The 13,671-nt window shown below is 35.6% G+C and overlaps 1 protein-coding gene across 1 annotated transcript; it reads left to right on the top strand.

Annotated features, from left to right (window-relative positions):
• rin (ras GTPase-activating protein-binding protein 2) lies at positions 1 to 10,047 on the top strand. Its single transcript, XM_077430193.1, has 11 exons — positions 1 to 321; positions 4,148 to 4,300; positions 4,373 to 4,514; positions 4,589 to 4,747; positions 4,828 to 5,053; positions 6,086 to 6,232; positions 6,310 to 6,398; positions 6,482 to 6,635; positions 8,060 to 8,170; positions 8,376 to 8,548; positions 8,623 to 10,047. Exons 2-11 carry the CDS (start codon positions 4,203 to 4,205, stop codon positions 8,830 to 8,832), a joined length of 1,509 nt encoding a protein of 502 aa, XP_077286319.1. The 5' UTR covers positions 1 to 321; positions 4,148 to 4,202; the 3' UTR covers positions 8,833 to 10,047.
• The last annotated feature ends 3,624 nt before the right edge of the window (positions 10,048 to 13,671 follow it).

Raw genomic sequence — 13,671 nt, 5'->3', positions numbered from 1 at the left:
GACGAGAAATGTGTTTGTGTGCGGTGGCGCTAGTGTAGTACTGTAGTAGACGAGTGTAGGCTGGGGTTGTGGTAGTCGTTTGGCGCACGTGCGATCTGCCATCAGACGAGTTGAGACGCCGACGCCCCTCGCCCCTCGCACTTCGCCCCCCCCGCCCGCCCCGCAGCTCACCCGAGGCGCTCCGCCCTGACTCGCCTCACCACTCCATACCTAGACGCACCGCACCGCTACCACCGCGCCGAACCGCACCGAACCGCACCGCATCGCATCGCACATCGCACACCGCACACCGCACACCGGCACGCTGCGGTGAGCGCGCAGGTGAGCTCATCAACTAAATCAGCTGCACCCCCTCTTACTCCTCCCCCTCGCATCTTCCCCACCCTCCCCTCCCGCCCCCGCCCCGTCGAGGATTCGCCCACGCTCTACGGCGGTAGGGCTGCGCCCCCGCTCGCCGATCCGCGGTCGTCGACCCCACGCCAGATTCCTACCCCACCCCACCCCACCCCACCCCTCGACCGTCTCCAACCATCAGCTCGTCTTCTCCTCGACACTAGGTTATAAACATATCCGATCTTTTGTTCCCGACGTGAGCTATGGCTATGGCTATGGCAATCGCACGTGGACTTTTACGCGCAAATTCGACACGGGTACCAATTGTGTAATTGTCGAATTTATTCATTGATTTCTTCGCCCTATTATTACTATCAAATTTTTACCCGTTTTCGATCGGTTCCATTGTCTTTCTCATGGACCGCGAATCTACGACATAAACACTGTTCCGAATATGAAACATCTTCAAATATATATATGTGGTCTATAAAAGTCAATTTAAATCGATACAATTTAGGTTTGTTTGAAATGTATGGAATTTCAGATCCAATACTAATTGAACGTATGATCAATTAGTCAGACGCAAAGTTGACTTCTTAACAAAACGAAACGAAATTATAGCCAAATACACTAAATTAGTCATTATCTAACTACAAATTTATAATTTTTTTGCGCTTGCAGATTCATTCAATACGACTGAATTTTTTATTTCATTCTTATTGTAAACTAGGGTTGCCATAATTGTTGGACCATAGACAAGGACACCCCCTTCCCCCAATAAAAATAATTTATTATATTTTTTGATAGTGTTATTATAAGAAATTGAATCATGTTTAATTATAATATTAACATATTGTAATTGAATGATGTTTAATTTTATTTTATTTTAATCATTCTCTCTTGTCTTCACTCTTCCCCAACTTCTTGAACTTGATCTTCATTGCTCTTCGTTGCCCAATCATACTTTTCTGAAATTTTTGCTTTTTTTTACATAATTATAAAATTCGATGCATGACTTTTTATAATCGAAAACGCACTGAATTATGTTTTCTACCGTGTCAATTGAAATCTTATTTCGTTCATCTGTCCACTGAGTATTAATTAATGAAAATACACGCTCAACGTGTGCATTATATGCTGGGATAGCGTACAGGTATTGGCAAAATTTCAGTAGGTTAGTTTTTCTTTCTGTTTCTTTAGTATTTTTAAAAAAGCATAACCATTTATCATGTATGTACATCTTTGGTATCCCATTCTTCACGTGTTTCATTTTCAATAAATGATTTCATGTACATTACTTCCTCGTGAATTGAATCCATGAAAAATATACTGTATACAAACATGGTGTAAAGTTCTGACAAAGGATTTTTAAAGAAATCAATTATCGCTTTTGGAGCATTTTCTTCTTTTAAGAAAAAGTCTTCCAACGCCTCCCACATACTTAGTATCCTTGTAATTTCTGGAAGGAGTGATAACCATCTGCTTCTTGTGCAAACTCACTTAATTATATATTATCAGAAAGATATATTTTTAAATAATATCTATGGAAAACTGGGACAAATATCCTTCTGAAGGTGACACTGGGACGCAAGCCTCAAAACGGGGACACGTCCCCGTAAACTGGGACGTATGGCAACCCTATTGTAAACCGAAGTTGAAGACTCGCGTTTTGGCTTTGATAGTATTGAGATGATTTTTTGCTACTCACTATTTAATACCGTATGTTCTATCCGTCAATGGAGTCCACTTTCTTTCATGTTTTATAGGGTAATTGGACTATTCGTCACATTGGGGTGGTCACAAAGACAATTTTCGCCATGAAAATCGCGAATACACAATATTTGGCACTCAAGTTCTCGTTACTATGATAGTTATCGTTAGTATGATGGACTTTTCGGCTGCCAGATGTTCCGTTATAGAGATTTTAGTAACTTTGTGACGAGTAATTTGTGACCAGTAATCACCGAACCGTTTTATAGATACCTACTAGTATATCTATTCCTCTTCCACACTGCAAATCAGTCTTGGGTTCATCTTCCTTCAACTTCAATATGTACCGGTTCTGAAAATTCACATGTAACATTGAATTATACATCATTACATCATTGGAGTCGGAATATAATGATCACCAGCATCATTCGGAAATCCAAATCTCAAATATTCACGATTCATATTAAATGGAAACAATTCTTGTATCAGCCATGTTCGGATTTAATCGACTATCATAAGCAGACACCATTAATAACAAGTCGTCGCTATCTTGAGCAATTTTCATAAAAGTCTGCTATTTTGAGCTGGTAGATTCTTCACACCCTTGCATCATTTGACTCTTTGAGTGCTGACGTCTGACATGCTGAAATTTTCGCCAATATTTCCAACTAGAATTATTTAGAAATCCAATAGAAAGCAGGTATGAAAATTGTAGCTAAACAAACCCTGGATAACTACTGCTGAGGATTTCGAGTTTTGTAAAGGTGTGTTTAGACTCTCTAATATATCTTGCAACAATATAAAATAAACAAAACAAGTCTATTAATGAATGTATTTTTCCAAAACTATGTAGTTTTCCAAAAGGAGGACATGTCCTCCTTTTGGATACCATCTGGCAACCCTAATCATTCCACACAGTCAGAACAAGTTAAGTTCATTGACCCCAAATTATCAAATTAACGATTTTCAACTATTTGAGTAAGATTATCTTCAAAACAGGATTTTATGGCATAATGCTATACTTTGTTCAAGAAACACTAAAAAAAGTATCTTGATTTTATTCATCTCGTGAAGTGATTCCCAATTGGGTCTTATTATCTATTCTCACCTCTATGCACACCAATCTCTTTTACCAAACGTTGCATGAAACAGCTTCCTTTATTATTTTATTTTTTTATGCTGAATATAATATTAAATGAAAAAAAATGAGTTAATCAAAATAAAAATAGATAAAATCTTGGATTAATATTTATAATTCAACTCAACAGAATTTAACATATAGAATATTTCCATATACACAGCTTGGGGGGGGGTTTGACAAAAAACTTGTATTAACCCTTTACCCGTGGCAATAAATATAGCGAACAAGCCTTGTAGGCGGCACCTTTTTTTTTCGAGTTTTAGACCTTAAATACAGATTTTAATATTTACTCAAGTAACCAGATATGTTAATTAACACATAAAGTATTATTTTAAACAATAAAATACATAATACATCTCGTAGTTTTGGCTTAATTGTCAAATAATCATTCTTCACATAAACGAGGTTTCAGTATAGTTCTACAAAAAACTAATTTTGACTGGTATATATTCATTTTAAGCAAATTGAATAGATGGCATTCAACTCTCAGTAATATATTCAACCAATTTTGAACCTTAAAACAGTTGAAATAGGCGCATATAAGGCTCAAAATCCCGTGCAAAGTTCAGAAATTCTATGGAAGAGAGCCGCGCTACAGACTTGTCGCCCAAAGCTTCCATAGAAGACGGCCGCGGGCAAACGGTTAAGGATACAATTTTTGAAAATAGACCGCCAAGGGGTCCCCAAGTCGAATAGGTTGGGAACTGCCGATTCGGCAAATATTTACTTGTGGGTTCATTTTCAAGATACTAATCGCTGACTGTTTCTACGCCACCATGAGCAATTTCAATTCGAGTTGCTGTATTCAAATACTTCCAACTATGCTAAATATTGCCTCTCTTTATTGTAAAGAATAATCAGAATCTTTTTTATTTATAGAATAATCGGTATCTTGTATTGTTCTGTACACGTCATAATGCTATGTTTTGTATGGAATAATAATAATGCTTTTATTTGTGATAGGACTTGAACCAGTTCGGAACTAAAAAAACTCACGACGGTTATCAACGTGAAGGAAATGGTCATGGAGGAACCACCGTCACCGGAGAGCGTCGGCCGGGAGTTTGTCCGGCAATATTACACCCTCCTGAACAAAGCGCCGATACATTTGCACAGGTGAGTCTAGAATATTCCACACCACGTTTCGTGGAACTGTTCCCATAATTGATCGACCGTCATTTGTTCAAGGTTCTACAATAACATGTCGTCCTTCATCCACGGCGGACTCGACGCTTCCGACAGGGACGCCGAACCCGTCATCGGACAAAAGGAAATTCACAACAGAATCCAACAGTTGAACTTTCGGGATTGTCACGCTAAAATCAGTCAAGTACGTATATCTGATGTATGCACTACTAGTCGATAGTTTTGTTTCGAGTTATTATAGTTGGATCATGTTTGCAGGTGGACTCTCAAGCGACTCTTGGCAACGGAGTGGTCGTACAGGTGACGGGTGAGCTGAGCAACGGTGGACAGCCGATGCGACGTTTCACCCAGACGTTTGTTTTGGCCGCTCAAAGTCCCAAGCAATACTACGTCCATAATGACATATTCCGCTATCAGGTATGTTGTTATCGTGGTGCTTTGATATTTTTCACCTTTGAATTATTCGCATGTATGCATTGTTTTGTTTCTTTGTGTAGGATTTTGTCTTCTCCGAGGAGGAATCAGAGTGGGGTTATTCGAGGGGTGAGGAACCCGCGCCCCAACAACCCCCGCCTGCCGCTTTACCCGCCCCTTACTTCCCGCCTCCTCCTGCAGTTACTCCGACGTCTGTTCCTGTTACCTCCCCCAATCCCGCTCCAGTCCCTCCCCAGCCAGCCCACCCAGATCACGCATCTCACAACGGACATCAGGATGACATTCAAGGTATTATCCCATATTTAACTAGTAAATTCTACTGTTGCGTAAAATTTAGATCTGATGCGTGTATTCAGTCAAGATGCCAGATGGTACATCAGAATGGCTTCGCATTTTTTACTTTATATATGAAGTCCTAATATTATAGATGAAATTTTTCTAATTATGAGATAATTCGAACTTGGAATTTTCACTGATTAATCCTCAGAATTGATCACTGATCACATTTTTATAGTTTTTAAAAAATGTGTATGGTTACGACTTCACCGACCGCAGACTCTATGTTGGCGTTCTACCGTTGCTTTGTTCAAACAACCCTGGACGTGTACAATTTTTAAATTTTTTGAAATTTAGAAAGTAGCGTCACAGATAATTTTTTTTGGTTGTGGCTATTTGCAGGTACTATATCTGCGAATTATTGGCTATTTACAGGTACTATACCTGCGAATTATTGGCTATTTGTAGGTACTATATCTGCAACAGGCGCAAAGCCTTCTGCGCATGCGCGTGAACTTATAATCCGATTATAATTTTTTACATTTAATGTATGCTAGACTTGTTTAATCAATCGTTCATTATACACGAGGCAAATAAATTTCGCACGTTATTATAATAGATTTATATCATTTAGCTAGTTCGCGGCTTGTACTTGTATGTAGGTATTACTTTGTATATGGTAATAATTTTCTAACAATTAATAATATTAAATAATTTGGATTATATTTTTAACTCTTAAGTCACTTTACGAGTTCGAACTAAATTTTAAGAGGTTTAAAACAAAATTTTAACAGTTAACACGCTGACAGTGACATTTCACGCGCATGCGCAGAAGGCTTTGCCCCTGTGGCAGATATAGTACCTGCAAATAGCCACAACCATAAAATATTGCTTAATAATGACACATGTCCAAAAATGGCCCAAACCTGAAAAGATTGATTTATTATATCTATTCATTTACACAGGCATATGAATACATACGTGGAGTATTCGTATGTGTGTAATTATGTGTATATATATTTTTGCAATTATTAAATTATTCAGGTAATATTTCGATTCCTCTGGCAGTGAGCGATTCGTCCTGTGGCGAAGTCGACATCGGAACCCAGGAATTTGAACCGGAAATTGAAACCATACCTCCCCCAGCTGCCGTAACGACGCCTCCTGCTCCCGCCCCCGTTCACGAACCTGGTAATAATAATCGCGATCGTATTTTCACATTTGGAATTAATGAATTCGTTTTAATTTACATAATTTTTCGTTCACAGTGCCCGTAGTAAGTTCAGAGCCGAAAACATACGCCAACTTGGTGAAGTCTGGACAGACAGGCTCTAATTATAATTATGTGCACAATCAGGTTTTTATTATTTGCTTTCTACTCATTATCATATATGGCTGTTGTTAGAATGGTATTGTTTATGTATTTTTTTGTGTCTTTAGGTTACATCGAGTGCTGGCGTTCGTGTGACTTCGACTGTGTCCAGAGCGGAGACGAGTTCGTCGACCACTACTTCCACGGCTCCAGCTTCAGCGGCGGCTTCAACTCAACATCGGCCGAGACCCATGCGCACCCCTCGCACAGATTCAAGCAGTGGTAATTTCATTAACAACTATTCAAATGAAATATTCCCAGAGATCAAATATATAATTTGCTAAGGGCAAATAAACTAAATGTATCTATGAATAATTAAATTTGTTTTGGTTGACATTGGATGTGTTTGTTATTAAATTATAGTAATACTAGTGTTGTACTCGATGACATATCATTGCATGTTATTAAATTAAAAAAAAGAAATGTGTCGTCGGTCATGTGTTTTTGATCCCCATGTGGTCGAAATTTTTTCAAATACCTTTTAAATATATTTATATTTAATTGTTTAGTATGAAAAAAATGTTAAACTACCTACCTACCTACATATAAACAATATAAAATAATAAATTTTCAATAGATTCCGGTAAATTCTCTGCCAAGCGGAAACATTAGAAGCGATCAGTATATATAGAAGTTTTTTTATTTTGTTATTGTGTCCGTATATATGTTTGGGCAGTGGTTTAGCTGTGACATACATATGTATGTCGAATCGAAACGACTATTATAGTACGGCTCAGATGGATAGACAGACACACAGATGGAATAGCGAAATTATATATATGATGATTAAAATTTAACATTAAATTTATAATTGCTCTATCATACTCGATCTATCTATCATATCTATTTTGATTTTAAAATACTAAGCAATCTGAACAAGTTGATATTGTAGCGTGAGCGTGTAGTGGGGTTTCCGAAATCGGAGTGAAAGACGCAGTGGTGTGGTAGAGGTAGTTTATTGACCTGCCAGCTCTGAATGAACCACTGAACAAAAACCACCTATTAATTATTCGGGTCTCAACACAGAGAGGTCATTGGTCGATGGGTCGTGAGACCTTATTGGCTGTTGTATACCACTTGTTCATAGGTTGGCGCGAACTTGAGATCAGGTGATCAGCGATAGTAAACCAGTGTTTGACGAGCACCAATCATCTAATCTCTTTGTTACAATATCATGTGACATGTGTGATTTTTTTTAGCACTAAGGGAAAGGTTATAAAGCAATGTGTACATGCATTATGATTTTTTTTGGTTCAAATATGTTTAAGTTATATATATTATATTATTTGGATTCATACTTGCTGTAAATGTCATGTGTGGTGTGAATCTGGGGTACATGATGTCATTGGTTGTGTTCAGCTGTTAAGGATTTTTATATGAGATTATTGACTTGGATGCGGAAACGTTCAATTATGTACATATGTGTTAAAGCATATAAGTGATTCATTACCAGAGTTGGTTTGTGGAAAATGTTTTTGCGGGTACTGCTGTATATGTATGTACATATATGAGACGTGGCTATTCCTCAACCCAAGATAAGATGAAGAATTCCAAATGATATAAAATATGTTCGGATTGAAATGAGTTACGTTTAGATTTTAATCCAGACAAGCACATTAATATAATTTGCATTTGTTCGTTTATAGAAGCCGGTGGTGGTCCAGGATCAGGAGGAACGCCGCCTGCCGGTCCCGGAAGGAGATACTCAGACAGTCAGCAATTGTTCTTAGGCAACCTACCACACAGTGCTACTAAAGGTGCGTATTTAACCATCAAAGTTGATAAAGTGAGCATTAACAATTTATATATGAATATAATACAATATGATTTATTTTTAATCGAAAATCGGTGTTAAACCATACTTTGATATTCTCAATATACGTAGATATCATCTGGAGCTAGAGTCGAAAATCTAAAAGTGGGCCTTGATGATGATTATTATATTAAACTTTTACATTGCAGAACAATTGAAAGCGATCTTCGAGAGGTTTGGAACTATTGTCGACTTGCGAGTTTACAGTAAGCCGCCTAACGGTCCAGCTGGAACGAACACTAACACGGGTCGAGTTTTACCAAATTATGCCTTCTTAACCTACGATGATCCACAGTCGGCGCAGAACTGCTTAACTGCTGCAGTAAGCTATATAATCTCTGTATTTTGAAATAGTCAGTTTTAAGCGTGGGTTTTAAATGCTGCGATTCATTTCAGCCCTTGTACTACCCAAGTGCTGACAGTCCCGAAGCGCAGCCATTGAATGTTCAGGAGAAAAAATCCAGGGTCGGAAACAGCGGCGGCGGCGGTGGTGGAGGAGGACGCGGAGGTGGAGGTGGCGGCGGCGGTGGCGGAGGCAGCGGTGGTCCACGCATGCCTCGTTCAACCGGATTCCCCCGTCGTCCGTATCAACCTCAGCGACGCTAACCCGTTACAACAATTTTGATTCAACTCTATTAAAAAAAAATCATTTTTGGCTACACGCGACTGTTCAGTGGTCGAGAGCTTGCCAATTGACTATTTGAAATTATTGGTGGCCAATGTTTGATTTCGCAAGCATTTATTTTTAATTAATCAAAAGTCCCTCTGTATTCTGTATACAAGAAAAAAATACGTTTCCGCTTGAATTATTTTTTTTTGTTGTAGTTTTCAACGTTTCCTCTTTTTTTTTTAGTTGATACGTTCCTCCCCCTGACTAGTAATGATTATTTTTTTTATCCCTTTAAATAAATCATCAATTCAATTGAAAGTGGTAAAATAAAAGACATTGAAACTGTTAGATCGTGATTTTTTTTGTTGTTCTTTTTATTGAACCAGATGTGTAATACTTGCATTATTATTATACATAATCGTATTGTAAATAAATAATAAAAAATGGAAAATAGCGAAAATGAAGAGATTAAATAAAACGATTTTACTGTTGAAAGTGAATTGATGTTGGTAATATTCCTATTAATTTAAAAAAATTAAATAGCAAAAAACGAAAAAAGCTTTTTAAGGAAATCTATTTATTTTATTACTTACAATTTACGTTTAGTTTTTTTTTTTTTTTCATTATTCATGTGTCGATATGAATGTTTGTGCTTATGTGTACTTTGTTTATACATTACTTAAAAAAAAAAAAGAGAAAAACTAAACTGTCATCTGATGTATATTACTTTAGTTCTATTATTATTATTATTATAATTATTACTTTAAATAAATTTCTTTGATAACTTTGATTTAATGCGAGAGAAAGAATAGATAGTTTGTATAAAGGTTTATAAAAGTATACTCATCCTGTGAATGTGATGCGAAATATAATTAGTGTAAGCGAAATTTGTATTTTCAACTCTTAATTTTTGGGATGTGATCCCGACTGTTTGAATAATTCAAGCGAAAATTGAATCACCGTCGAAAATTTTGCCCCATTATGTACATCTCATTTTATATTGAAAAAAAAAATCAAATAGTGCTACATTTTAAAAAAATGAATTCTGTTATCTTTTTTGAACATTTTTTTTTTTTTTTGAGTCATTCGTATCGTTTTTGAAAGAACAATTTTCGTGGTTGTAAATCGTATTTTTAAATTTAAGCAACCATAGTTGTAATTCATCTTAATTTTTTTATATATGAATAAAAGAATTCACATTTCACCAGTGTCTTGTGTGTATCATTGTGAACCTAATTTCGTATATATTTTACTGTAAAAGCCTAAAAATTGGTAAAACCTACCAATCTGATAATTCTCTTTGCACAAGGTAAATTACTTATGTACAAAACTCTTAGTTTACCCAATAATTAAAGAACTACGAATGGAAGCACTTACAACTTATATACTGGACTTTTTATGCATTGCTATGATTTACCGATTTTTGTACTTTTACAATAACATATACATATATTATTATATTATAGTAACGGAAGAGCTTTTATATGCATATATGTACACAGGACATCTTTCGTACGGTATCCAAACTTAAACGGTTGTTTCTCATATTATATCTGTCAACTTTCTAGGTTTCGTATCGTACGATTAGAACACTTGTATTTTATATGCCTATGGACAATTGTATCTTACCTCAGTGTAGATTTGTCAATTCGAAAATGTGTGTGTGGTTGTTCTACTTGTAATTGATCACGAAAGAACTGATAATAATAGTTTCTCAGTACTTTGAGATTCTGTAATACCGTTTGTAATGAGTACTATTCAAGGCACTTTAATAAACATATTCAAGTAATACATGTGATACAATGATTTTTAGATAGTTTCGTTTTAATTTTTGTAGTTAGTCAATTTTCTTTTCTATATTTATAGGTAACTAAATCGAAGGCCGCGAAACTATTAACAAAATCAAACATTAGAAATATCGCAAAACCAAGCTCAATGGTATTTATCAATTGTGATGATGATCTCAAGACAATTAATGACTCTTTAAAACTAAAAAAATATGAATTATTAACCCTGTTTTAATTTGCACGTTAAATAAGTTACCGTATTGGTATTTTTACTTAATATTTTATTTAAAATAAAATCCACTATCATGACAAGCTATTATTTTTAAGATTTTAACAGATTTCTAGCCCACGAATTTTAAATAAAAATATATATTATACGATACATTTTTTTATGATTTTATACGTTACTGTTACGGGTGACAGTTCAACTTCAAAACTAAAACTATTCTCAGTTTGCCAAAACCTTTTCTTCTCTTGGAGATGTAGAATAAAGTATAAAAATTTTTAAAACTATATCTTAATGAGTGTTTTCTTTACAAAATCAACATAAAGCTGTACCGTTTTAAGGTTTAAGATGTATTTTTAAATTTTTTTATATTAATTCGACATCCTTTAAGAAATTTCACTCACTTATACAAAGTGAGTGAAACTATACAGGCCCAATCCTAGACTATTAATAACCTCAAAACTGGCAGCCGTTTGTAAATTGCTTAAGTTTCGCTTATAAACGCATAAATATCAGTGCAGGTAATCAAAATGTTGGATTGTTGATTGGAAGTTAGCTGATTTGAGTCCAATTTGCAAACTGACAGCTCTAGGAGTGAGCTTGCATACTTTTCTGTTGAAACATTCGATTAGGAATAACTGACCTCTCTTGGCATAATACAGTCGAATCTGACAAGACAATAATAATAATGATGATTTATAATGTTTTATACCACCAGTGTTTGTTTTCTTCAGTACTGGTCTGCGTTGTATTGTCAATTTTTTAATGTTTTTAGTTTCCCCTAATGTGTCGGAAGCGAGGATTGTTATATGTGTCCTGTTCACTATCAACGAACACCACCTGTTTGAATAATTAGTCATCAGGTATAATAGTGTATAATATACATTTGAATATGAATATGTATAATTATTATGAACGTTACACGTGTATTTGATATATATTAGCAATTAATTATTAGGTTTTTGTATATTTTCTACTGCGCTCGAGTGGATGTGGATAGCAATCAGGGTTTTCAGTGACATTTTCAATCTTTACCATCTACTTTTGTCTTTTTTACTTTTTTTTTTAGTGCAGTACTCGTTATTATATTTGTAATGATGAACTTTCTTTTTGTCAGTGGATGAGTTTTTACTTTTTTTTTTATTTGTGATCTTATTTTTATATAGAAATACACCTGATTGCCAGAAGGTTGAAGCAGGTGGTGTATTTTATAATAAAAAGCTAACACAATCTCTTACTTTTTTCATTTATTCCTTTCGATTTATTCTTTATCCAACTTTGTGATCTGTATGGAAACTGTTAATGTTTATTATGAAAATTCATAAGATTTTTCCATTCGCTTTGATTGCGAATAAGTGATTTTTCGCAGTTTTCTTTTTCATACTCGGATGGACAATTTATAGCTTGTAAATCGACCAAATCAGTAAGTATCAGGTATTTTAAAGATGGCATATTTAACTGAGAATACATTACACTGAATTAGTCATTATCTAATGAGCAAATTGATAATTTTGTCTGCGAATTTTTGCACTTGCAGATTCATTCAAATCATCTGAATTTTATATTTCATTCTTACAGTAGACTAAAGTTGAAGACTCGCGTTTTGGCTTTGATAGTATTGAGATGACTTTTTGCAAATAATTTCTACTATTTAACCCTTTGAGTGCTGACGTCTTTTCTGTTGAAAGCCTGCCATGCTGAAAATTTCGCCAACATTTCCAACTAGAATTATTTGGAAATCCAATTGAAAGCAGGTATATAAATCCAATAGAAAGCTAATCCAAACAAACCCTAGATAACTACCGCCTAGGATTTTGAGTTCTATAAAGGTCTGCTTAGAGTCTAATATATTGTTGCTTAGGGGTGGGTGGAGGATCCAAATAAAAGGCCAAAGTCGCTTCACAGCATTTATTGGGTGATTGAGCAGATCCACGCACTGCCCGTGCTCCGTCCAGAATGCCTTGATATCACCTAAGTACCTGCTTATAAAGGGCAGGTCGCTCACTACATCTTCGTACCCGGATATGCAGTCCCACGCCACTATTAACGGAAAACCGTGCCGACCACTTAGTTCATTCGGCAGTTTTCATTGTTAGCCGAATGCACTTAAGCCTGGAGGTAATCCTCAAAACCAAGTATGAGCGCCGTCTCACGCTCGTCCGGATTCTGGGAAATAGCGGAGATGCTACTCGGCCTAATCTGAGGGTCTCCATTGTAGCCCTCGAAACCATTTAAGCCGCCTGATAATCTCGAAACTAATTATGTCAAACGACGCGCCGTTTGACATAACCGCTGTGGCATTACAATATCTTGCAACAATATAAAATAAACAAAAAAGTCTATTAATCAATAATTTTTCAAAAAATAGTTCCATCTTCTTCATTGTTGTTAAAATTTAATGCTCACAATCTAAATGCCAAACCAAAATCTAGAATACTTATAATTTAATACTCAACATTTCCAACTAGAATTATTTAGAAATCCAATAGAAAGCAGGTATAAAAATTGTAGCTAATCTAAACAAACCCTAAATCACTACCAAGTTTTGTAAAGGTGTGCTTAGAGTACCTAATATATATTGCAAAAATATAAAATAAACAAAAGAAGTCTATTAATGAATGTATTTTTCCAAAACTAGTTCCACCTTCTTCATTCCCTCACAATCTAAAAGCCAAACCACAATATAGAAAACTCAGTTAGGGATTTCACAGGGATTTACTCAGTTAATACCAGTTAGGGATTTCCATCGGGAAATTCTGCTATGGTTTTATAAACGTTGACAAATGAATGACCCGGATTACACGACCCATATTCAATGTATT

The sequence above is a fragment of the Arctopsyche grandis genome, chromosome 4, assembly GCF_051622035.1.
Source record: "Arctopsyche grandis isolate Sample6627 chromosome 4, ASM5162203v2, whole genome shotgun sequence".
Lineage (NCBI taxonomy): Eukaryota > Metazoa > Arthropoda > Insecta > Trichoptera > Hydropsychidae > Arctopsyche > Arctopsyche grandis.
Note: the sequence above shows the minus strand (reverse complement) of the source record. Positions and strands in the feature narration are given on the sequence as shown.

Coding starts and splice junctions, on each gene's coding strand:
- rin (XM_077430193.1), top strand. CDS start 4,203: ATGGTCATGGAGGAACCACCGTCACCGGAGAGCGTCGGCCGGGAGTTT. Junction 4,301..4,372: donor GCGCCGATACATTTGCACAG/GTGAGTCTAGAA, acceptor CATTTGTTCAAG/GTTCTACAATAACATGTCGT. Junction 4,515..4,588: donor GTCACGCTAAAATCAGTCAA/GTACGTATATCT, acceptor TCATGTTTGCAG/GTGGACTCTCAAGCGACTCT.